The following is a 27,769-nucleotide window of genomic DNA, read 5'->3' on the forward strand; positions in this document are numbered from 1 at the left end:
ACAGCTACCAACAAGGAAAGAACAGAAAAGCTACTAAATACACTCATAAGAACTGAATAAGAACTACAGGAATATATAAGACTTAGCACTGGAAAGGATGCTAAAAAATTCATTTCAATCATACATTTTGCAGAAGAGGAACAGAATTCTTAGAGGGTGGAAAGGACTTAGTCAAAGTCATATAGGTAATAAACAACAAAGCCAGAATTTGAACCCAGCCAGGTCTTCTGACTCCAAATCTAGTCCTATAATCACAATACCATGCTGTTTCCCCTAAACTACACCTATTACCATACTATAGCAGAATATGGTAACTGATATCACGATTACCTTTACTCACTCAGAAGAAATTAAGTTACATTCAGTACCTTCTGTTTACCAATGCAGGAAATTCTGTGCTCCACTTAAGAGAGGTATCAATCCAAAAACACAGTAACAATCAAATTAGAGGTAAGCTTTAAGTACATGGAAAATATCTCTATATTCAATGGGTTATCAATGACAATGCCTGATAAGTTACTACTGACTTGATGAAGTAAGAGTTCTAAAATACACTGTGAGAAGATGGAGGAATAAGTGCTGGGATTCAGCCTAACTCTCCAGGGATTCACCTGAACTCTCCCAAGTTTCCCTCCAAAAAACATTAAACTAATGGCTCAAAATGAATTCTGCAGAGGCAGAACCAACAAAAGGACAAGGTGAAACAATCTGACAGTGCAAGACTACGTAGAAGGTTGGCAAGAAAGATCGTCTCACTGAGGTAAGAGTGGAGCACAGTCGAGCGCAGGTTGTATGCCCTGCAAGGCAGCAGAAGGACCTAGGGCAACTCAATGAGGAGTGTAGGTGGGTTCCGGAGCTCTCAGCCCACAGGCAGTAACGGGTTTGAACAGCTGGTCACAGTTGGTTACAGGAGATCCGGATTCTGTTGTATTGCCCATACATGGTTTCAGTTCACAGTCCCAGGGCAAGGAGAAGCACTAGCAGAAAGTGGAGACCCTGGTTGTAGTTCCAGGGCAGAAGAGAGTGATTGTGGTTGCTCACAGACCAAAGCACAGGCCAGGAGAGCATTGACCACACCTCCATTTAGATCAAACCACCTTAGAAGAATTAAGAGCTTGCAGACCCCCTGGGGTAGCTCCAAAAACATGAAAAACTTGAAGCTTGGAATAGTGCCCTCGCTACCCTAACATAAAGTTAAAACTCAACAACTAAGCTGGAAAAAAGAACAAACAACAATAAAAGAACCTGACCATAAAAGTGACTACGGCGACAAAGAAGATCAAAAAACACAAACTCAGAAGAAGATAACAAATCAAAGCAGCTACATGCAAAGCCTCAAAAAAAAAAAAAAAAAAAAAGAAAAAGAAAAACAAAAAAAAAAAAAAAAAAAAAAAGTGAAGTGGTCTCAGGCCATGGAAGGGCTCAAAAAGGATTTTAAAAATCAAATAAGAGAGAGAGAGAGGAAAAACTGGGAAAAGAAATGAGAGTGATATAATAAAATCATGAAAAAAGAGTCAACAGCTTAGTAAAGGAAGCACCAAAAAAATACTAAAGAAAACTGCTTAAAAAACAAAATAGGCAAAATGGCAAATGAGGCACAAAAATCCACTGCAAAGAGAAGAACTACTTAAAAGCAGAATTAAAATAGACAAATGGAAAAGGAGGTACAAAAGCTCACTGAAGAAAAAAATTCCTTAAAATTTAGAATTCTGCAAGTGGAAGCTAGGGACTCCATGAGACATCAAGAAACAACAAAACAAAATCAAAAGAATGAAAAAACAGAAGAAAATGTGTGACCTGGATAATAGATCAAGGAGAAATAATTAAAGGAAAAGTTCTTGGTTTATTTTCTCCAATGAAAAGTGATCATGTGATCACAAAGGAAATGACTAGTTTAGCTCCAAAATCCAGGGAGGGATTGCTACTGATAAAGCAAATAAATCTTCAAAAATCTAATGAGAAATTCATTGTCTAAAGTATTCTGGAAGGAGTATGATAATTTTGAAAACAAAATCCACTCAAGACTCTCCTCTTTAAACACAAATCTTACCTTAAGTTTCTTTTTCCAAACAGACCGCTGCTTTTCTTCCTCTTCTTCAATTAACTTGAGGGCTAGTTCTTTGTTAACCTTTGGCAGCTTCTATTTGAAAAAGAAGAAGCATAATGGTACTTAAGAATATACCTCCTGGACACTTAAAAATTAGCTTTGAGGAAGCAGTGTATGCATCTGTGAGTTCATCAGCATAGGAAACTCCCATGGTAGAAACTCTTTCCTCCTACACAGACCAGTAACTCATAGAGAATTGCACGGGGGCAATGAAAAATTAAATGGCTTGCCCATGTTCACGTAACTACTATGTGTCAAATGTACACTCTAAACACCTGTTTTTCTTTGTCTAGTAATTTTAAAAAGTTAACTTTAAAGGGAGAAAGTTCTATAATAAAGGCAATTTTTAAACTTAAGATATTTTTACCCACAACAACTCTATTTTTCATTAACCTGTTGGTTATAGCAGGAACTAGCTTAGTCCTGACCCACTGCACTTAGAAATAAGCTGTCAGGAGATTTGTTCGTAGTTTTAAAGGACCTTATTCTTCTTCCCCAATTTCTGTGGCTCAAGATACAGGACAATCTAGGAGAAGTTGCATATAACCTAAGACTAGACCAAGGGCCTAAAACACATTATGGAGTAAGAAAGGCCACCCTGCTTCAGAACTCTGGGCTTTCCAAAAGGAAAATCCATGTGAGAATCTGTCAACTCTTCAGATAATGCTTCCTTTATTGGTTGTGCATAATTCCTATTTTGCAAAGTTTAAGAGGTTATAAAGATCAGAGAAAACGTCTAGTCCACTATCTTGTTCCAAATAACGCTTCCTTTTTTCTTTATTTTTCATTTAGCTTTTTAGGTTATAGTATGAAATAATACCTTTAAGTTTAAATAAGTTACTCCATCCTGCCCCATTTAATATTTTAATAACTAATATACTGGGAGGGAAAAGAAATAGGAGCATCTTGAAACAACTTCAAAACACAAATTATTTTTCTATTTCCCCTAAATGATATATAAGTTGACAAAAATATCTTATCTACTAACATATATAATAGGTCAATTACCAGTTACTGTTTGTAGTCTTAGGCATCTTTCCCAAGGCCAAAGACAAATGTACTGAATATCAAAGGTACAAAAGAAATGACCACTGTAGAAACAAATAGCAAAAAAAAGAAAGAGAGAGAAAGGGTGAGGAAGGAGAAGAAAGAAAGGGAAAAAGAGGGATGGGGAAGAAGAAGGGAATAATGAGGGGAGGGAGAGGGAGATCAAAGGTGCAGAAGAAATAAAATATCAAAGATGCATAAGAAACGGCCATTGTGGAAACAAGGCATAACAACACAGAGAAAAAGAGAGAAATGGAGCTTGAGAGAAAAAGGGAGAGGGAGAAAGGCAGAAAGGGAGGAAGAAGGGGGAAAAGTGAAAACTCAAGAGAGTAGTATCATATGTTCTTAGAATGAATTAAAATCATCTTCTCTTGGTAGATTTCTAATGTTACAAATAGATATTAACTATAAAGTAAAGCCACTCACAAAAGTAAAATATTATGCTTAAATAGATAAACACATTCAGCTAGGTGGTGCAATGGTTAGAGCACCAGACCAACTCAGAAAGTCCTGTCCATTACGCCACAGGACTCCTATATAAAATAACATAATATATACACAAGCTTTTGTAAAGATGTCAATTTATGTTTTACACAAAATCAAGCCGTAAAAGACAAACAGCACACTACATCAATACAACCTACATAATACAGTCTTGTGAAATAAAATCATGCTTTTAAAAAAGGAGTGTTTCCTTCAGTAAGATTCAAAAGTGAGAATATTTACCTTTAATTTGACTCTTTGTGCACGAGTTTCTTCTATCTTCTGTCTAATTCTATCTTTTCTGTATTCTTCATAAGCAAATGGATTTACCATCAATTTTACCTTTTTACAAGAAAAATTTAAAGACAAGCAACGTAATTGATAAACACTGGGGGTACAACTTCAAAGAACAATGACATTCTTTAAAAAAACATACTATGAGAATATGTAGTAGAAAAATCACTATATATTCATAGTTTCCTACTTGAACTCATCTTAAGTATATGTTTACCTTATGATAGAGTCTTATATCCATGAAAAAACCATGCATATATGCCCGGAGCAAAGGTGATCCAATGAGGTGTGTAAGGCCTAGGAATGATGAAAAAGTCCACTTAAAAAATCTCAGAGGAAAAAAAAAAAAACTTACCTAAATTTGATTACAGTATCACAAGGCTTGATGCATTTGATCTGATTACATTTATTTTTTAATCAGTCAGAAATTTTGAGATTTGAAAGAACTATACTCTTATATGAAAGCACTAAGGAAATTAAAAATCTTCATATGACTCCCATCCCACTAGTATCAATTAGTTCTTATTTCAAATATTAAGTAATAAATATCACAATAGTGAAAAGAAGTCATTTTGAGTTGAGTGGAATTTAGGATGTTTTACTTGGGGATAAGTAAGATTTTTATTTTATTTATCTTTTTTTAAGCTAACACTTTGTTATTTATTTATTTATTTATTTATTGGGGCGGGGGTGAGGCAATTGGGGTTAAGTGACTTTTCCAGAGTCACACAGCTCGTGAGTGTTATGTGTCTGAGGCCGGATTTGAAGTCAGGTCCTCCTGACTCCAGGGTTGGTGCTCTATCCACTGTGCCACTTAGTTGCCCCCTTAGCTAATACTTTAGCCATGATCTAAAAAAACTAATTAAAAAAAGAAAGAAAAGGAATGTCTATGACCTGCTAAGGTATCATACTTATTATTACTTTCAAAACTGAACAAAATGAAAATCCAACTCTGAGTTATTCCCACTATTTACCTTCTCTGCTCTTGTCATGAAGCTGAACACTGACAGAAAAAAATCATGCAACCATGCCAATGGGGTTAATCAATCAAAAAGAATTTATTAAGTGCCTATTGTGTTCAAGGAACTGTGCTAAACATTGAAGATACAAGGACAAAAATTAAAGTCTCTCCCTTCAAGGACCTTACGTTCCCTCAGGGAAGACTATATATACACCATATAAATAAAAGGCAATTCAGAAGAGATGGGGTGGGAGACTGGGGTCCACTAGCAGTTACGGGGATCATTTAGAAGATGATGTTTAAGTTAAGCCCTGATGAGAACTAGGGCTTCTAAGAGATGGATTTTGGAAAAGCAGGAGAACTTTCTAAGCAAAGGATAGAGCCAGTGTAAAAGCAAGGAGACAGGTGAGGAACATGAAGAAGGGCAGTTTGGCTTGACTACAGAGTATCTGAAGAGAATGATATATAATAAATTCAGAGAGGCTTAAATGAGAAACAGAGGAGTATGCATTTGATTCTAGAGGAAATCTTTTCCTTTCCCTTTCACCATCAAACTCCTAGAAACCTTCATCTCTGTTGCCTCTCCCTTCTCACCTCTCACTCCATCTACACCACTAGCAATCTGGCTCCTGATCCAGCCACCTTGGTGAAGCTATTCTCTCTAACGTTAACAATCATCTGTTAGTTGCTAAATCCAAGTTACTGAAAGTGCTTGGGCCTAAAGAATTACTCAATTATGTTTAATCCCCAAAACAATACATTTGTTACCATTTCTTATACTTTGGAAATAAGAGGAAAATGAGAACCAAGTATTAATTGCTTTTACTTTTCTAATTATTTCAAGGGATTTTCACATATTAGGGAAATCTGCTCACTGATTTTTTTTTTTTTAGGTACAAAGGTAAAGTGTATGTTATCTTTTTTAAGAGTTAAAATTCTGTTGATATCTTTTACTTCTGCATTGCCTTCAATTCCCAGCATGGTATAATGGATAGACTGCTGTCAGGAAGACCTGGGTTAGCCTATGAAAGGTACTGGCTATGTGACCCTGGGGAAATAACTTAACCTCTCAGTATTCTAGGCAATTCTCTACAACTATCATTTGCAGAGAATGTATTAACCTTATTGGCAGAGGGAGTGTTCTCACTGGATATTCCTATATCATTGAAACCACAGGTCTCATACAACTAGTATAATGCAATTATGTCGGGTAGTTGATAAGAGTGCTGGACCTAGAAACAGGAACACCTGAGTTCAAATCCAGTCTCAGACATGTAACTAGCTCTGTGACCCTGGGCAAATCAATTAATTTCTGTTTGCTTCAGTTTCCTTATCTATAAAATGGGTTGAGGATAAATAGATATTTGTTAGCACTTTGCAAACTTTAAAGCACTATATAAATGGTCCCTCTCACCACACATCTCAGAAAGCCATCCGTTATAAAAAAGGGGGGAAAAATAGTCAAGCAAAGCTAAGTAAGTGCAATAGTTATATGTAATGTTCTACATTCAGTCACCTGCTCCTGGAAAGAGAAAGGAATACATTCTTATGTATAATTACCTACTAACAATGATACACAGGATTAGATTTATCAGAGTACTACTAAATCTTTTATTTAAGTCTGTACTTGGCCCCAAACAGATAACCATTTATTAACAGGTTTGCGTATTTTAGAATAGTTCAAAAAATACAATACAATATACAATATTGCATACAATTTAAGACTGACCTAGCCCATCACTAAAAGTAGCCAAGATGAAGTTACTGAGAAGATCCATAAAGAAAAATATCTAGACTTTTCAAATTTAGCACTCAGATAATAAACTTGTATTCTATTTTTATCATTCTGGAAATATAAAGGAAAGTAGCTGCATAGGGTTCTATCTCAATGCTGATTTTAACATATTTTGAAAATACATGTGTATTTTCTCTCTTCTGAAGACATTAAGCTTTAAAATGCAAATTTGGGAGGAAAGTAAAGAAACTATATGTTGAAAGATTAGGTGTGATTAAGGCACAGCTGCACAAAAGGCGAAATTTTTAAAATTAAGAGCTTTTAACTATCTACTAATAGCTACTTCTAGTATTATCCACTAGAAGATTATATCTTTTCTTAACACATTCACAGACGCTACTGTGAGTCTATTTCTTGCAAAGAAAACGAAATCTTGTCCAGACTTGTGATAAAAATGAATCAAGTTTTCCCATTCTGAATGACTTGTTATTCTAACTTTACTCTGACTATAGTTTTGCCAGAAATATGTATTTTTTAACTCAGAAAACTGTGTGCCATTTCAAAGCAATCATACTTTATTTTGTTACTTCCAGAGCTAAAATAACTAAAATACACACAAATAAAAGGGGATTTGGTACATGAATTCTAACATTTAGGCACTAAGGTTTTTTTGTTTTGTTCTCAGTTTGTGGTAGATTTTTTTTTTTGTTTGCTTGCTTATTGGGTAAAAAATGCTACCATATATCCAACAGGAACGACATTACTTAATTAAGATTAATGATGTATTTCAAAACCTATTCTACTCAGGTGGCATAATATGTCTCCTTCATGATAACTTTTCTTTTTAAATGCCAATGTGCTGAAATGCAAGTATCTCCTCAAAAATAAAAACCTTAAAATATTAACTAAGTTCTAGTAAAAGTAATAGAATTAGGGAGGATTCTGGGAAGATAATGGAATAGGTCAGAAAATTCCAAGCTCTCAAGATCTTCCTCCACAAAAGAGATAAAACAGTGTCTAACTGACTTTGATAGACTTAGTTCTTCTTAGCAATACAAGGATCTAAGACAACTCCAAAAGACTCATGATGGAAAATGCTATCCACATCCAGAAAAAGAACCACGGACGCTGAACGCAGATGGAAGCATACTAATTGCTCTCCTTTTCTTTTGTTATTGTGTTTTATTTCTTTTTTTTCATGGTTCCTCCCAATTATATTTTAATCCAATTCAGCCCATACTGGGGAGTGTTGGGGACTGTATTTTTGACATCTGCTGTAGAAGGATAATCCAATACTAACTTGTCCCATTATTGAATCCTAACTGATTGGTACCTCAGGAATGAAATGAAATTTAGCTTCAGTAGAACCAGAAGAACAATTTACAGTGACCATAATGACATAAAGTAACACAATATAATAATGATATAACAAATAATGTGAATGAAAACAACACTAAAAGACTTCTCTGATCAATTCAGTAACCAATAGTGACTTCACAGGACTTAATAGTGAAGCATGCGTCCCACCTATCAACAAAGAGGTGGTGAATAATGGATATAAAAGTCACATTTATATTTTGAGACATAGCTAGTATGTTCATTTTACTGACTGTTGGCTTCTTCTGGGAGAGGAGTCACTGGGAAGCTGGCAGTGTATGTTAAAAAGAAAAGAGCATGAATGAAACATCTTAAGAACAAATAAAAATATTAGTGGTGCTATTAAATGTGATCTCAAAAAAAAGTCATATTGACTTCCAAAGCCAGGTAGGAAAGTCATTTCTGATGATCTGCGCCAATACTCTTTTCTAATAATAGAGATAACATATGTGACTATAATCTATACAGGAGAGCAAATAATTTCAGCTGAGAATTACATCTATTCGCTGCCCACATCAGAATATCAAGGAAGTATCAGTCATTACTTATATTTAAAACTTAAAAAAGAAAAAGTGAAACAAAATAAAGGAAAAAAAATTTGTGACCATAACATTTTTTTTTTACCTAGATTGTCAAGATCTTTCCTGGTGACAAATTTATAATCATCATAAACTGTGCTTTCTGGATTCTCTTCTAATTCTTCAGTCAAGTTGTCTAAGAATGAACACCATCTAGGAGCAGGACCCAAAACCTGTGAGTATACATTACAATAAAGTTAGACAATGGGCAGTTACCCTGACACTTAACAGCATCACCTATTCCAGTCAATGTGACAAAAATTTACTAAGTGCCTAAATATGAGGCCCAGGTTTAAGTGCTTGTTGTACAAAGATAACAATTGGCACGGTTCCCTACCCTTGCAAAACTTGCTACCCAGCAAGGGGGGAATAAGACATTTTTACAAATACCTATAAAAAGGAATACAATGAAGAAACAGAAAAGATTAAAAAAATGTCATGAGATTTTTGGAGGGAGTAATCACTTGAATCTGAAAGGTTAAACAAAAGCAATGTAGTACATATAAGATTGATAGAATGAAAGACATCGTGTTGGGGTTCAAATACTGGCTCTGACACGTCCTACTTGTGTGAAGATAGGCAAGTCAAGTTACCTAGATCTGTAAAAAGAGAGGACGGGACTAGATTACCCCAGAGGTCCCTTCCAGCTCCAGACTAGTGACCCGGTGGCGCTTCATGGAAGAGACAGCGCCCAAGCTGGGTCATGAAATACAAGAAAGATCTCAGCAACCGAAGACAGATGAATCTGATGGTTGTTGAGGAAGCACACGAACAATACTCTGAGGTAGGAGAACACGGGATGAGTGCAAGGGCCATTTGGTAATCCAGGTGAGCTGAAACAGAGCTCCAACTGATTGGAGCCAGAATGTGGAAGGCCTTGATTACCAACCTAAGGAATTTTTATTTTATTTATATGAGAAATAAGAAGCCACTAAAAGCCTTTGAGTAAAGAATTAACATGATCAGAACTATGCTTTGGGAAATTTACTCTGGCAGCCATTTCAAGGATGACTGGGGTTAAGTGATGAATCAAGCCTAGATCATTATTATTATTATAATTATTATTACTATTACTCGTAACTTCAAATGTAATTCTGATGTTCAGAGCTTCCTTTCCTTTGTAAAAGAAATTTTTATATTAAGTAGGGTTTACTATAACCCTTGTTGCATGCCGAGTTACTAATTTTCTTTACAAAGCCATTTGTAGCTTTATTTATTTACTTGTCAGTCAGTCAACAAGCATTTGGTAAGCACCTACTATGTGCTAGGCCCTGAGCATACAAAGAAAGGTGAAAAATAGTCACCACTCTTAAAGTACTTACAGTCTGAGAGGAAACAACATACAAACAATTATGTATGGAGACAAGATACATGGGAGGATAAAGTGGAGATAGTCTTGGAGAAAAGACATTAAAATTAAGGAGGCCTAGGAAAGGCTTCTTGCAAAGGTGGGCCTTTAGCTGAGATATGAAGGAAACCAGAGAAGCCAGGAGGCAGACATGAGGAGAGAGTTCAGGCATAGGAAGAGCCAGTGAAAACACTCAAAAGTCTGGAGATGGACTGTCACGTGCATGCCAAAAACGAAAAAAGACCTTTTCTTCTAATCTTTGCAAAAGGTTTTGCCCCTCATTCTCTGCTCTAAGACAACATTCTGTCAAGTATATTCTCAAGCAATTCATTAGTATATAAACTGAGCAAAACGCCAATCCTAAAATAACCACTGCCTGTATATCAACCTGAGGTTAAGCATGGGAACCAGTCTATCCAATCCATCATAAGTGTGCCCCAAACAACAGCCCCCCATGTCTGAGGCTACTGAGTGGGATGAGTCAATAAAGTCTGAGTAAATAAAGTACCAAGTATGATGAGTAAATGATGAATAAATAAAGGACTGTCCACTACCTAGACTCCTGTGCTCCAGCCAATTCACATTCAGAAAAGTCCATCCGCTAATTCAGGAACACATAACCAGCTGCCCAATTTGCACTCACAAATCTTCAAGAATACTTGAAAAATAAAGAACCTCACTGACAAAGACAGAAGTTAAAAGAGGGGCTTTTCTACTACACATCAGCAGCAAGAGCAATTCAGCCTCAAACAGAACTGGCGTATTAGACAGAATACCAGGATACAGATACTTGTACTACTGTGGAGAAAGCTGGCATAGAACCAAAAGAAAATCTGTAAGCCTAGAGTAGTATGTTCTTCATCTGGAGGTACCCAAGAGTCGAAAGCAGCATTCATACTCCGTAAGGATTCACTATCCATTCCAGCTGCATGTATGCATATATATGCTAACATATATAACAAACATTTCTGCAATAAATGCAGCTAAGTGGCACAACGGATAGAGTGCTGGGCCTGGAGTCAGGGAGACTCATCTTCCTGAGTTCAAATCTGGCCTCAGACACTTACTAGCTATGAGACCCTGGGTAAGTCACTTAACCCACTTTGCCTCAGTTCCTCATGTGCAAAACGAGCTGGGGAAGGAAATGGCAAATGATTCCAATATCTTTGGGATCACAAAGAGTCAAACATGACTAAAACAACTGAATGACAAAAATTACAACAAATCTCACTGGAATATAAATAAATTATGTGTTGGGTTTTGCTTTCACCATTTGGTGGTAGAAAGGTATCAATTATCACATAACTATTCAATTATACAGAATTAACTGCTAAATATCAGGGAATGGGCAGGACAAGTTGATTGCTTCTTCAACTTTTGGAATCAGTCCCACAAACAGACCAGGGGTACAGAAAGAAAGAGTCAAAGATGACACAGGAGAGCTGGAACCTGAAAGACGACTAAAGTCCATTATAGTTCCCTAAATGAAGAAAAGAATCCTTGATTTATATCAAGAGCACTTTGGGAAATGCGAATGGTTCATATATAACAAAAGCAAAGCATGAGAAGGCAATAAGAACAATTTGCATTTAACTACATTTTATGTTTAATAAAAGTTTTCACAAATATTATCTCAATTCTCATAGCAATCCCACGAGAATGAGTGCAAAAATTATTCTCATTCTACAATTCATAGAACTGTAATTGTAGATCTGCAAGGGACCTCCTAGTCCATCTACCTCAACCCCCTCATTCTATAGATGAAGAAACTGAGGCCCACAGAAGTTAAGTGATCTGCCCAAAGTCATTCAGGCAATGTCAGAATTGGGATTTGAACTCAGGATCAAAGAGAGACAAATAGGTGGCCTCCTATTTTATTTAAAACAACAACAAAATTACATGATTTGCTCTCTGGAGTATACAGAAAAACATTACCACACGAGATTTATTAATATCTGGACTGTTAACTCAGATGTTTCTTAAAGATTTGAAGGAATGATGAAGTTGGTTTCTAGAATTAAGAAGATTAATATAAACTCCCATACCTGTTGAAAACTACTCATAATAAACATTTTAAGATAATGACGCAATAAAATAACTTGTTATTTTAAGGTTTAAACTTATTAATAGGACAAGTCTTCCACTAAAGTCCTACCCTATCATGGTGAGGAGGTGGAACGAGATTCTCACAAATTACGTCAAAAGAGTACAACATCTGTCAGGTCCAACCAAGCTAGAAGGGCTTTCATTACACACCTGGTTATGACATCCAATGTCTAAGATTAAGAACCTGTTTCTGGATAGATAAGGAAAAGCTTAACACCAGAAGGGGTTGGCCTTAAATGGGTGATTTTTTTTTCCCAGTGACAGTAACTCATGAAGACCTTCTACTAAGGTGTAGAGAAATCAGAACTATGACAGTGGAGGGGTTACCCTATACTGATAAAAATTGCAGCTCCTCAAAATATTTAAACAAGATACATGATAGGCAATCATGCTATATCTAATAACTCTCATAAAATGCCACATTTAAAATAATACATTAGCAATATATATAACAATATCAACAGCACATGGAAGAAAAAATTCATAAGGGGACATAAACAGGGCAATTTTTATATTCACACTTAAAATTTTTAAATTCAACTTTTAAAAAACTTTGTAATGGAAATTCATGGTTTCATATACAAATCCTTTTTTTGTTGTTCTTTATATACTGAAACAGTTATGTTGGTTGGTGATTATGAAGTTCAAAATAACAAAGAAAATTTAAATTTAAAAAAGTTAAATTAATAGTTGGAATCATCTTCAAAGATTCCAGTAAAACCTACCACTTGACATAGAAGCATGTCACTGATGCACCATATTATACCTCCTTCCCCCAAAAAGTGTAAATAAAGAACCTAGGATCACTGTTTTTTCTGCTGGGTAAAATTCACAATGAACCAAAATACTTAGGTCTTTCACTAAATAATGAAAATGTTTTTCTCTCCTGTATTTTGATACAAATCCTTTCCATCATGCAATCAAACCACTGAGGGAGAACACTTAGCCCACTAGTTGTGCTAGTTAAATGGGAAAAGGTCACTACAGAGATCCTCCCTTCAGCATGAAGCTTTCAGCAGGAGGGAGGATGATGGGCTTCAACAAAAGGGAACTTTTTATGACTAGTTTCCTTTCTAGTTTTGGTACTAATAATTTAAATGAGAAAAACAAAAAATTACATTGGAAAGTGTAAATCTGTTATTCTTTAAAAGGTTCACTGTGGGTGGAGAGAGTGGGGGAAGAAATACAGTAATCACAACAAAAGAACAAACAAAAGAAAATCCAACCCTGACAAATCAGCAGACAAAAACCACAGCATTTTCACGTGGATAAAATATAATTTGGTTATATTACCACTTTGGTATGGCAGAGATTTATTTTTCACAAGGGACAATTGAGGAAAATTCTCAACCATCATCATCTTCAGGGAATTAAACACCATCCAATAAAGAAATTACATTTCTATAAGAATGGACTCAAAGAAGAGAGGTGAGAAGATACCTCTCTTCACTCCTTTGCAGAGTTACAAAGTCCCTGGGTGTGGAACACTGTTTATTTTCAGATTTTTTTTGATGTATTGATCAATTTTGCTGATTGTTTTTCCTTCTTTAATGTGGAAATATGTTTAATATGATTGTACATGTACAGCCTATATCAGATTGCTTACTGTCTTTGGGAAAGGGGAGGGCAGGGAGGGAGGGAGAAAAAAATCTGGAACTCAAAATCTTATAAAAGTGAATGCTGAAGGGGCAGCTAGGTGGCGCAGTGGATAGAGCACCTGCCCTGAAGTCAGGAGGACCTGAGTTCAAATCCAGCCTCAGACCAAACACTTGACATGTACCAGCTGTGTGACCTTGGGCAAGTCACAACCCCGACTGCCTCACTAATAAAAAAAAAAAAAAAAAACAGGTGAATGTTGAAAACTATCTTTACATATAATTAAAAAAACAAAATACTATTAAGTGGGGCGGGGAACACATTATATGGAATAGGAAAAGGAGAGGGGAGGGGACAGAGGGAGAAATTCAGGCAATGTAAAAACAAAAAATATCAGGAACTTTAAAAAAAAGAAATAACATTTTTGTATATTAATTTATGGAACAGAGTGCTTAACACAAAATGAGAAAGAGAATAATGTCTAAATTCCTTTTCCATAAAATGCAGTACAGTTGAAAACATTTAAGACATTGGAACTTCTGAAAAGATGGCAAAGTTCATAAGTTTTCAAAGAAAATGGAATTGAAATTCATTTAATCACACTGAAGTCAAGTCTTCCAACTTCAAATTCAGTATTCTGTTTAATCACTCACTGAAGGCAGCATGATGGAAAGTAAAATAGCAGTAGAGTTTTGAGTCAAAAGATCCAGAATCAAAATCCAGCTCAATAACTTAGTATCTATATGACTTTAGGCAAGGAAGGCCATCTCTAGAGGTACTTTGCTGAGTTCTCAAAGAGTTAGACACAGTCCCTGCCCTCCCTGTATATAGCTTACGATTTGGTCAGGTAAAGAAATCAAACTAACTGGTAAAAACAGTATCAGATTTCTATTGCGAAGCATCACTGTGGGCTACTGGGGTCTGTAAAAACTTTTTAAAGGAGATAAGGAATGAGTTGAGAGATATGTAGTCCTTGGAGAGCAGAATAAAGTAGGGGAGGAGTAGGTATTCCAGGGTTAGGGAACAACATGAATAAAGAAAGAGAGAAAGGAACATATATGACACAGTGGGAAAGTATGAAAGACTACCCAATTACAAAAAAAAAGACACACATGCTGCTTCTGATTGATTCTAATGCATTACTATAAATATGCAAATAAAGTGTTTTCTTGTAGACAGGTACCCTGACAGTCACAAACTTTATACATTTATAAACAAACCCAAATAGTCCATTCCCTACCATTGCAACACAGAGAGTATTAGTTTGTTGAATGTTTTTTTAAAGATCTAGACAGGTATTTTGAATAAAAGCAACTTCTTTTTTCTTAAATAAATATACCAGAGCCTTGTCATAACACTATAGATTAGAATTGTGTTTAAGTTATCTTTCTTGGAACTTTTCCAAAGGAGATTAGGGAGGAGAGGAAAGCTATTTACTGAAGAACTTCACTATAAGGAAGCTTTCCCCACACTGATGCGACAAGAATCCTGAAGACAACATAAAAGTTATGCTCTAGCATATTTACTGACTTCTATTTGACGACTAGAACACTACAATATCACCTTCAATCATCTTTTAGATATTTAGCTTCATAAAATCAATAATATTCTTAAATAGTACCATAATACTTCATTTTAGGGGATTAACCAAGCATTTTAATAGAACCTTTTTTAATGAAATAGTTAATGGAATTGTTTTCAATTACTTCCCCAGAGACAGGCTTCATGGCTGCAATAAATAATCTCTCAAATCAGATTTCTGGTTGTTAAATTTTACAGGAGGAAATGTTTCCATCAAAAACAAAATGACATTTAGGGGGCTGTGGTCTCATTTATCACCTTTTTCATTTCCCTTTTAAAGAGAAAAATATCAGAGTAACCTTAAGGAAGCTGGAATTAAAGATTAAATCTACATAAGTTATTTCCTCAAATATGTACAATTAAAATGTTTCAAAGAGGACAAGAGAAGTGGTTTAATCAATAAGAGACTTGGGGGGCAGCTAGGTGGCGCAGTGGATAGAGCACCAGCCCTGAAGTCAGGAGGACCTGAGTTCAAAGCCAGCCTCAAGCCAAACACTTGACACTTACTAGCTGCGTGACCCTGGGCAAGTCACTTAACCCCAATTGCCTTAAAAAAAAAAAAAAAAAAAGAGACAGACTTGGCACACTTCGCCAATCTCTATTTTACTCGTAAAGCTTGTAGTACTAATTAATACATTAAAAAAGCCACTGATACCTGACTAGAATAGATACATACCCTTCAACTAACCCTCTCAAGATAGTTAAAGCATTTCAGTTTTTGGTTCACCAAACACAAAGTAAACTATGACTGTAAGCATAGTGGCTTTTCTGCATCTAGGGTCAACATTTCTAAGTTTTTAATGCTTGCCAATAGCATGATTTTGTTGGAGATTTTATTGAGGCTATAAGCAGTGAGTGCTCTGGTGCTTTTCTTTTACTGAATAGATCTCAGTTTTGGGGGGGTATATAATCAGCAAAGGAACTCTGACTCAAATTTCTGCCCTTAATGGTCCAATCACTGAATCAACATTTTGTCCATTTTAAATAACTAAAAAGTAATTACTTAAATTACTCAAAAGACATATTATATCACCCTTTTAATGGTAATACTATCACTACAACCAATTGTCACATTAGGTCCATCTAGACTTAAAACAATCTACATCTATCAACAGGCCGTATGGTAAGGTTTTAATCTCAGATGTAGCCAAGTACCATAAAGCTCTTGAATTAATCTACCCAAGCAGAATAACTAATTTAAAGGTACATGAAAATACATGCCACAAGTGCCTGATTAGGATCTGCCTCCAAGATCAGAATCTGTCTCACATTTTTACAAGTCAAAATTCACACAAATCTTCCAATGGAGAAAATGGCCTGGAGGCTCTCAAGTGGTTAAGAGTAGCAAAACTGCAATACAAATATTATCATTCACTAATAATATATTGTTAACAAAGAAACAAAATAAAAATATATAAAAATTCCAAAGAAATAGAATTACTATCATTTTCCCATTATTTATAACACTATTCCATGACACTATACGAGGCAGCTAGGTGGCCTGTACTTGAAGTCAGAAGGGCTCAATTTCCAATTCTGACTCAAGACATTTAATAGCTGTGTGATCATAGTCAAATCACATAACCTCTTTCAGCCTCAGTTTTCTTCATCTATAAAATGAAAGGTTTGGAATCAACAGCCTGTAAGGTCCTATCTACCTCTAAATCTGTGATCCTATGACACAGGAATTTCGTGACTTTGCCTATTATTAATATAACAGAGTTGTCAAATAACACCAAATATGAAAAATATGAAAAAATAACCTTTAGGTTACTTAGGTCTTTTTAAACAAATCAAATCAAATTTTTACTAACAAAGACTTGTCAAATTCATTGCTGCTTTTAAAGTTAGTTTTTCTAATCTAAAATGCTTGCCAAAATAAATGAACCTTATGGTATGCATGGAAAAAATTGAACAAACATTAAGTTTTAAGAGATGCAAATTAGTATAAACAGAAATATCCTTCAGTGAACTAAACTCATTTTTCAGAAAAATCACAACAAACAGGTCGATCATTTATGACTTTAAATATACTGGACTAATCACTCACAATGGTCAAACAAAAGTGATGAAAGATGCTTTACTAAAATGAGACAAAATAGCCTGTTGAAAAAGTCCATTCAATTCAACAAACAGTCTACTTTGCAAAAAGTCACTGAGTCAGGCTATAAGGATATAAAGACAAGAAAGAATAGCTTTAGTACTCAAAGAACTTATATTCAATTGGGGGGAAGTAACAATATAATGCGTAAAAAGCAAAATAAATACATGGTAATTTAGGGGAAAGAACATTAAGAATATTAGTTTCTATGTATACAACACAAACACACACGCACACACAGAGTATCAGTAGAAAGAGCGAGAGAGCAAGGGGTGGAGAAGAGACAGGTAACTAGGTGGTACAATGGATACAGCTCGAGACCTTCAGTCCAAAAGACCTGAGTTAAAATGTGGCCTCAGACACTTACTAGCCATGTGACTCTGGGCAAATCACTTCATCTCTATCTCAGTTTCCTCATCTATAAAATAAGGATAATAATAGCAACTACTTCCCAAGATTGTTGTGAGAATAAAAGGAGATATTTTTAAGTGCTAGGTATAACTTAAAGCATCATATAAATGCTGGCTATTATTATATTGACTCAAAATTTAATAGGAGGAAAAGAGAAAGCTAAATTATGCACTTTTATAGAAGAATCAAAATTGCAAATGATCCAAAGGGCAAAGGAAAGGCAAATGATTCATTTAACAAGGCCAGTGCCTATTACCAAAGATAAATCTGCACATGATTTGTATAAACAATATGTATGGCCTGTTATATAGCAAAAGTAAGGGATCACAATGGGACAGTAGAATGCAAGTTCCTCGAGGCCCAGACCTAGATTTCATTCTTGTCTTCAAGTCCCCAGCAACTAGGACATAATAGATGCTTAATAAATGTTTGCTGAATTGAACTGCTGAACAATCCAAATGCTGCCTTGGTATCTATAATACACTTTTTAAAACCAAGGCAGATCTCTAGCAGGCTGGGTAACATCTCTAAGAACCCTTCTCATTCTTCTAAAGTCACACATTACCACAGCCTCCACGGAACCATCTTTCCCTCCTCAAATTTTCCTAGATTTATGGTTCTCTCCTTGGCCCCTTTTACTGTGTACATGTTCTGTATTCTCCCAGTATAATGAAAGCTCCATCAAGGCAAGGGTTATGTCATTTTCGTCTTTTCATTCTCAGCACAGTTCCTCGACCATAGCAGACACTGAATAAATGTTTGTTAAATTGACCACAACTTATATAAAAGTTCCCCAACATTGTGCTCTGTAATCACAAGGTGCTAAACTGATGTTTGTTGACTAATTAATGAATAAATAAGGATGGATTACCTAATCTCTAATTATCTCTACAAAATATTAAGAATCCATGATGTGTCATTCCCCAATAGATAACTGATCAAAGAATATGAACGAACAGTTCTCAAAAGAACTGATAAGTATTGAACCACATGAAAGAATGTTTCAGGGGGTAGCTAGGTGGGGCAGTGGACTCAGACCCGTAACACTTACTAGCTGTGTGACCCTGGGCAAGTCACTTAACCCCAATTGCCTTAAAAAAAAATTAAAAAAAAAACTATTTCTCACATGGGATGGCTCTTTGGGAAGGAGGGGAAGGTATATTTGAGATAACTATGATGATAAAATAATCATTAGTCATCAATGAAAACTTATTTATAAAAAAACTATAATGAATAGAAATTAGAAAACATATTAATAATATTAACCCAGCAGAATGGTACAAGAGAGACAAATACGGAATCAGAGGTGCTGGGTTTGGATCCTGGCCCTGTTCCTTACTATCTTTATGACCCTGGGCAAGCCATTTAAGCTCATTAGGCCTCAGTTTCCTTATCAGTAAAACGAGGGGTTAGACTAAGTGACATCTAAACTCCCTTTTAGCTCTAGGTCCATAATACCTTCATATTAACTATGCATTTTACATAATACTGGGTTAGAGGAAATGGCAAATATTGACATCATTGTTCTTATATTGCTAAAACACAGGTACATATTAATTGGCCAACATTTTAATTATACAATACCTCCACTAAACAGATAAGGACTACAACGGAAAGGACTAGACCTGTTATGAAAGTACTGGTAACCTGATTGCAAGGCATCATCATGGAACAACTATGTATGTACTCATGTCACTCACATATCACTTATTCTCAGGACATTCTCAATGTAATTATAAAGATAGCTCAGGCACAGAGCTAGAACGCAAGGGATCTTAGAGACCACAGCACAACTAAAAACTTTGCTCCAAAGTCACACAAGTAGTAAATGGCAGGGGAATGATTCGATCCTAAGTCTTCTGACTCCAAATTCAGTGTTCCTTTGATCATGCTGTCTCTCTCAACTGACCACTGGCAACCTTTTTTCTATTTTTTTTCTCTTCAATTGTACAGCCCATACCTGTTAAGTTTGAGAATGTCCTTTTACCCTTAAACAAAAAATTCTTTGCACTGCCTTTCACAATTTTTGGAAAGAACTTTGGGGGATATGAAAAGAATTCAAACATTTTGCTCACTACTACCTTAATACTGACTAAAAAACGTCTTGCATAAATGTTCAAATTTTAACAGGTGCTGCTTAATAATAAACGAAAGCAGAATCCAAAAGAAAAAAAATGGGTGAGCCTGAGGGAGTGGTCATGTATTTAAGCATGTAATTTCATTTTCAACATAATTAGTTGTCTAATTGAATATCCAAGTTTACATGCACTTGCATGAGTAATTATGATTCATTTAAAGGTATTCAGCTTGTAATGCTTTGTCCTCTATTTCCTGAACTCAGATTAGCAAAGAACTAATTTGATTTTAAAATTATTTTCTAAGATTTCCATCAAATATGCTTATATTTTAGTATTAGGAAAAAATATAGTAACCACAATTTTAGACTGATTTCATATACTAGAATATTATTATTCTGTTATTAATATCAGAGGACTGGAGGTTAAATCTCAGCACCGCCATTTATTTAGCTATGTAGCTCCTGTCAAGCCACTTATTCTCTGAACATTTCAGTTTAACATCTATAAAATGAGAATAATAAATAATAATTATTTGCATTATCTAACAGGGTTGTCAAGAGTAAATCATTTTGCAAATCATAATGTTATGAAAGGTTGGCAGACATTTATCAAGGACTTATTATGCACAAAGGAAAGCACTGAGAGAAACATAACACATAGTCCACACTCTGAAGGGCTTAAAAATCTAGTTGAAAAGACCAAGCATACACAAAGAGATAAGTTAACACCAGGTTGCATTTAAGTAGGAATCAAATTTTAGAGTTATGTCAGGCTACAAAGCTGGAACATTAGTTGGTAAACCATAGGGAACAAGGCTTATGACATACTTGAAGATATGTCTTCAGATTAGTGAAATTGTAGCATTTAAGGTAGATAGGAATAGGAAGATGATAAAATAGTAAGGTAAGTATTACAATTACTTAAGAAAGAAATAATGAGAACCTAAACTAGATGGCAGCAGTAGGAACAAGAAGAGTTAGGTAAAAGAAACATCATGAAGATTTGCTGACAGATAATATGTAGGATAAAAGAATGGACAAATAGGACCCACAAGAGCCAAAGAGACTGGGAAAATAAAGGTAACATCAACAGAAATAAGTCTGTATACACAGCCAATTCCAAGAAAAATATGATGACCCGTACTACCATAGAAAAGTCAATCTGCCTTTCAGGGCCTCAGTTTCCCCACTTCTAAAATAAGAATTGGAATTTAAAAAAAAAAAAGGTGCCTTCCTGCTCTAAATTCTAAGATACTTTAAATACAGGGTAATGGTGGTTCAAAGATTCAAGCTAGTTATCAGGAAAGAGATCAAGGATAAAGATATTGAGAGTCTTTTACATTGAGTTGAAACAATAAAAATTGGATGGGCTCTATAAAGGAGGTACTATAGAAAAGAGTAGAAGACTGAGGATTAAACAGATAAGAGGATACTATCAGACACAGTTGAAGAGTTGGTTAGTTTTGCTTAAGTGCTATTTGTCTTATATGTGAATCCTTCTCCTTAGAGAGGAAAGAATCAAACATAGCATATGCTGGATCATTTGATCTACCAGAACTCAATAGGCTGTGCCAACTGAGCTACTAGAATAAAGTGATATTTTAGTGCCACTGGAAAAAACACTCCTCATCTGATAGAGGAAATCTTTATTCTGAATTCTAGAGTGTAATACTAGACTGTCAGGGACTTTAGAATCAAAATTCTGGAGCCAAGAAAGAGTGAGATCTGGCTCTCACAAACCCTTCTGAATTCTAACCAACTAAAGCGAGCTCCCAGCCATACCAAATATCTCAAGGCAAACTTCAAAGATCTCTTTCTTGAAGTTCTGTAACATGTACTAACTTGGTATTTCAGTGGTACCCAACATGTGTTACCCTCTACTACAATTCATCTTTCAAGGTTATCCCATTTCCACTTTTTTCCAGATCTGAAATCTTCAGACTATCTTTTAGCAGACTTTGTCTAAAAGATTCACACTTACTGATAAACTATCTTATATCCTTATTTCTCCAACAGAAAGAATATACAAATCTTCCTGCCCTGTTTCTTTTATCACTTAAAGCACATTTAAGAGGTGCTGGAATTTCCAGAAAGTCTACTGGACAGTGCTGTAACTTGTTTCCTGAAAACCCAACTCCTACATCCACTGTGGATTTATTAACTTTAAAAAATGTTTTGGCAGAAGCAATCTTCCTCCCAAGGTGAGGACGTAATAATAACACTGAATTCCCAATATACTTTCCTGTTAACCCAAGAAAGCATGGAAAGAGGTATTCTACCAACTAAACTACTATAATTTAATCCAACAAAAATGTTAAATAATAAAGATATCACAGTCTCTCATAATAAAAATTATTTTAAGTATTACCCTAAGACCTCCAATTAAATGCACTATCCTTATTCATATATATTCTGGTTTGTGGAAAAACAAAGCTTTGAACTTTAAACCTGTATTTTACAGATGAGATAAATAGCTTAATTAAAATTTATCAGCAAGAAACAAGATAGGCATATAAAAAAAATTATTTGTGCTAGTAAATGTATTCATGCTCTATCAGCTTTCAGGGAATTAGATACATATACCAATTAGATACTTAACATTTGAAGGTAATGGGGAAAGGATACTGAATCAGAAATCCTGAGCTGTCATCCTGGTGCTACCACAGCCACAACCACAACCATGACCTGTCTGATTTTGGTCACATCACTTCCCCTTCCTGGGCCTCAAATTCTTCTTATGAATATGAGGGAACTGGATTTTATGATTTTTTTTTTCAGGTTTCTTCCAGACCCAAAATTCTGTGACTCAAGAATTACAGCTTGTCATAAGTTCCATTTACATGAAGACAAAAGCCAAATCTGACTTACTAAATTAAAATCATATTTGCTTTGAAAGGGGAAATATAAAATTCTTTCAAATTTTGGCAGGTACTACTTAATAATAAACTGTCACTACAAAGGAATATTGGGAGTAACAAATGCATGCATGTAAAAGCACTTTTTAGACTCTAATATGTAAGGCATTAATACCCTGATATGGTCACAACGTGCTTCGAAGTCCTTTGAATTTTTTTGTTTTGTTTTTGTTTTTGTTTTTAGTGACTTGACCAAGGTCACACTGCTAGTAGGTGTCAAGTGTCTAAGGCTACATTTGAACTCAGGTCCTTCTGACTCCAAGGCTGGCACTCTACCCACTGTGCCACCTAGCTGCCCCTGGAAGTCCTTTGTAAAAAAAAAAAAAAAATTAAACTAGCCTATAAATCATTTATTTATCATATATTTGAAAAAATAAAATGGAATTCCAAAAACTTTCATAGTTTGTAATAATAACTTTCTGCCCTTCTTACTCCCCTCAACTTCCTAAATGCATTAAAGCTTGAGGAATGTGTGAATATACACACGCACACAGATACCCCTTGGGTGCTAAAGGCACTGAGCCAATTTGTATCAGATGAGAATGTTTATCTTCTTGATCACACACCTGGTCATGCGCATTCCCCAAGATCTTGTTTTACTCCTGCCAAGAGTTACACAGATGGTTTTAGAGTATTATCCCTGGTTACCACATCAGTAGCTTCCTGGTTCTGGTCTACTTCCGTGCAGGCAATAATCTCTCTAAATAGTTTTTCAGGATCTATTTGTCTTGCTGTTCTTTATCCTGAAGTCTATATACAAAATCAAGAGCATCTTAACATTTAAAAATCCCTGGGAATAGAATCTTGGTAGAAATTTGATGAGAATGAAAAAAATTAAAGGACTTATAAATGTTTTTTTCTCACAGTTCCACACCTTAGCTGTACCAGTCTAGGAGTGTCAGAAAATATTCTGCCAGCAATTAATTAGTAGTCATTAAGTACCTACAGAGTGCTAAGTATGGAACAAGGAAACTGCCAAGGAATACATTTCAAATTAAATTAATTTTCCCCCAAAATAAGAAAATAGCAAACCGGGCAAACTTTAAGACAACAGGCATCAAACTTAAGCGATTTTAATATGTTCACAGTATTAGATAGAAATTTTGTTGGCAACTAGATTAAAAGAAACATGACTCATAGAGGCTTAAAAAAGATAGATTTCACCCTATCACAGTCAATCAAGTGTTCATTCAGTACAGGTCAGTTTTACTGGAATTGGTCATCGAGGTTTCTATCACTTCTTGTACTGTTTTATTTGGTAAACAAATGGCCATCAATCACTCTCATTTTGTTCCAAAGTGAAAAACAAAAGAATACTATCACATTGACACACAAAGTTGTAAGTTGACTCCAGAGAACTAAATTTTAATATTTAAATGAGTTAATCCCAGGAGGGAAAGCACTTAATTCTCTTACTACAGTACTAAATGTCTTTAGGATTCACTACTGTACTAAATTTCTTATGGAAATAAAACTGCAAATATGAGCTATGAGAGTTAATCTGAATTAAACCCAAATCCTACTTGCCAATGTATAATGCTGCATGTCATTCTGCATTGTTAATTTTGATTTATGCATGTACATGGCCCTCAGATTTCTAATAAGTTGTTATAGTCCATAACTATGTAATGAAAGTTTAATAATAAATTTTGAGACAAAGGCTTGGGGAGAAAAAATATTGGAGCAAGAAATCAAGTAGGCAGCAGCTAGGTGGCACAGTGGATAGAACCCTGAAGTCAGGAGGACCTGAGTTCAAATCTGCCCTCAGATCAAACACTTGACACTTCCTAGCTGTGTGACCCTGGGCAAGTCACTTAACCCCAATTGCCTAAAAAAAGGCAAAAAAAAAAAAAAAAAAGAAATAAAGAAAGAAAGAAATCAAGCAGGATTTTCATATACAAAGCAGTGTGCTGACAACTCATGACCTAATTAGTATATGCTAATTCAGTACAATACTGTATCCTATAACCACTGGCTCAAACTCATATTTCAAAACCAGAGGACACAAATTTGTTAACACTTTCTTTGCAGCTCTCAAAACTCAACAAGTATTTTTTTTTAATATTTTGAGTACTATATGACAACCATTATACACAAAGCTTTGGAACAAATTATATGTGCAAAATATCTACATAAAGTAAATATAAACACATTAATCATGTATTTAATATTCTCTAAATATGAATTAATTTCCCTACTAAATTGCAACTTCCACAAGGGCAGTGATAGCAACTTATCCAAATCTGGTAATACACTGAGCAGTTAGCATGACCCCATAAACAGTGGGCACTTTGCAAATTTTTGTTGAAAGTGAAGGAGACCACAAAAGAAAGCACACTAGATTTGTATCTGACAACTTGGATTTGTATACCAGAGCCACTACTTATTGTCTATGTGACCTTGGGCAAGTTACTGCAACTCTTTAGGACTCTCTTTCTTTGTTGGTAAAATGAAGCTTAGAAGATGACTTCCACTTTTAAGTCTTACGATCTGAAGATTTATTCATCTGAATACTGAATATAAGCTATTTCAAATACTAAAAGCATGTTAACAAAATTTACTTGGACAGAAAAGCTGACTACACAGTTAGTGTAGTCGGTCCTTTTCACAACTACATCAGTCCTCTGAAAAACAAAGAAGAACCCATATTGTTTTAAAGTTCAATAAATATGGTTAGAAGTTGATTCTTGAAGGAAAGTGAGACCAATGCTAGTCTAGCTTTTCCTAAATAGTCAAAGTTGTCCTAACGAAAATCTCCATGTATCATCTATGTGTTAATTAAAATAAACTGACACTACCACTACACATACAAATATTTTTACATAAGAGTTAAATTTTTACACTGATAGGAAACAATATATAATTTTTAAATCTACAACAGGATGCTCAGAAAATTGTTTCCTAAATTTCACACATTAATGCTTTTTGTATCTCTGCTATTCCTGTGACCCAATAAAACGTGGTGGGAAATGGAAAGGATTTCCTTTGTTGAGAATATGCCACAGCTACTACATTTCAGCCCAACTCTGTTTAGCTTAAGATAGGAAACCCAAGCTTCCCCTCTGCAAAGACACAAACAACATGTTTGTCTCAGAACAAAATGCTTTATTATTCACCTGGCATTCACTTCTTCTTTCCATACCAATTAATATATTGTTTGATACTCACCAATGAGATGATTTATCTGAAAAGTACACAGAGCACCCCTACTTAAAAAGTAATTTTATACACTGAGATAAAATCAATATTGACCTGTTTGTATTAACTTAAGCAAGAGAACCAAAAACATTTGTGGTGCTCTTATTTTTTATGAAAAGACAGTAATAAATCAATTACAGGAGTTTTAAACTGGCATGTTGTTTGATTTCACCTCCATGTTCCAGTTTTTCTCTATGTGCATGTTATGCTTAAAGAAAATTCTGAATATTTTTTAAATAAAATTATACTTTTCAAGGACAAAAATTGAAGACTTGATCAACTTACATATTATTAATCCAGACAGTCATAAATCAGAGAACTACATGCTCAATTTAAAATGAATTATGTTTTTCTCATTATAAATTATATTATTGGGGGGTAGAAGAATATGGAGGTCCATCTGCCAACCTACCCATGTACTCTTAACTCCTTCTTAGAGCAACTATTTAATAAATCAACAAGCCAGACACTGTAAAGCATCAAAGATATAAAGACAAAAGTAAAACTGTCCCTGCCTTCAGCTTCAAGAAGCTCACCCTCAAAGGATGGAGATAGCATTTACATATATTAGTATGTACAGAACAGATACAAAATAAATACAAGGTGTTTGGGGAGGAGATGGGAGGTGGATCAGTCTCATGGAAAAGGTGACACTTGAAAGAAATCAGAGGTTTCAAGAGCCAGCAGGAAAAGAGTATTTCAGGCATGGGGGACACTCAGTGCAAAAGCACAAAGATGGGAGATGAATCATTACATGTGAGGAAAAACAAGGCCAGTTTGGATAGACAGTGAAGTGTATAGAGATGATACAATAAAGCTGGAAATGTAGGATGAAGCCAAGTTGTAAAGATCTTTAAATGCTAAATAAAGGAGTTAATATTTAATCCTAGAAGTAATAGGGAACCACTAGAATAGTTTATATTTCAGCCTAGAGGTAAGAGGGAACCAAAAAAATTTACTGAGTGGGAGGTGGTACAGACAGACCCAGACTTTAGGAAAATCAATTTGGTGGAGAATGGACTAGAGTGGGAAGAAACTTAGGTCAGGGAATCCAATTAAAGAGACTACTGCAATTATCTAGATGAGCGTCTGAACTAGGGAGGTGACTGTTTGCCGGCAGAATGGGACATGGGGGCAGAAATGTCAAAATTTAACACATGACTGGAAACATAGGGACAATGAGAGTGAATAGTTGAGGATGATACCAAAGCCATGAATGTAGGTGACTAGAAGAATGGTGGTACCCTCAAGGGAAATAGTTCAAAGTAGGTTTGAGGAGAAAGATAGTGAGATTTTTTTACTTACTAGGTTTGACTTGCCTACAGGACATCGGGTTCAAAACGCCCAATAGATAGCTGGTGATAAGGGACTAGAGCTCAAGAGAGAGATTAGGGCTGGATATATAGATGTAGGAATCATCTCCATAGAAATGATAAACTTACGGGATCCAATGAGGTCACCAAGTGAATGTAAAGAGAAAACAAGAAGAGGGCTTTGGGGACATTCATAATTAGTTGCTATGCTATGGATGAAGTCACAGCAAAAGAAAATGAAAAGGACTGGTCAGAAAAGTAGGAAGACAACCAGAAGAGAGTATGTGTCATATAATGCCAAAGAGAGAATATCCAGGAGGAGAAGGCAGTCAGTGATATCAATGCTATAGAGAGGTCAAAAAGGATTAGGATTAAGAATAGGCCATTAGATTTGGAAATTAAGAGACTGATTATAACTTTGAAGAGAATAACTTCAATTAAGGGATGAGACAAGGAGCCAGACTGCAGAGGGTTTAAAAGAGAATGAGAATACAGAAAGAGAAAGTAACAAGTGGAGACAACATGAATATTAACCCTCTCC

General features: G+C 35.2%; 1 protein-coding gene across 1 annotated transcript in view; it reads right to left on the reverse strand.

The window, feature by feature from the left end:
- The window catches only part of NOL10 (nucleolar protein 10), a 112,032-nt gene that overhangs the window by 24,520 nt on the left and 59,743 nt on the right, over positions 1–27,769 (reverse strand). Inside the window, exons 14-17 of the mRNA XM_027850587.1 lie at positions 8,629–8,755; positions 4,149–4,228; positions 3,881–3,979; positions 2,051–2,140 (exon numbers count right to left, since the gene is read on the reverse strand). Of these exons, the coding sequence (XP_027706388.1) occupies positions 2,051–2,140; positions 3,881–3,979; positions 4,149–4,228; positions 8,629–8,755 (396 nt within the window). The remainder of the gene's footprint in view (positions 1–2,050; positions 2,141–3,880; positions 3,980–4,148; positions 4,229–8,628; positions 8,756–27,769) is intronic.

The sequence above is a fragment of the Vombatus ursinus genome, unplaced genomic scaffold (assembly GCF_900497805.2).
Source record: "Vombatus ursinus unplaced genomic scaffold, bare-nosed wombat genome assembly UNPS02009062.1, whole genome shotgun sequence".
Taxonomy (NCBI): Eukaryota; Metazoa; Chordata; class Mammalia; order Diprotodontia; family Vombatidae; genus Vombatus; species Vombatus ursinus.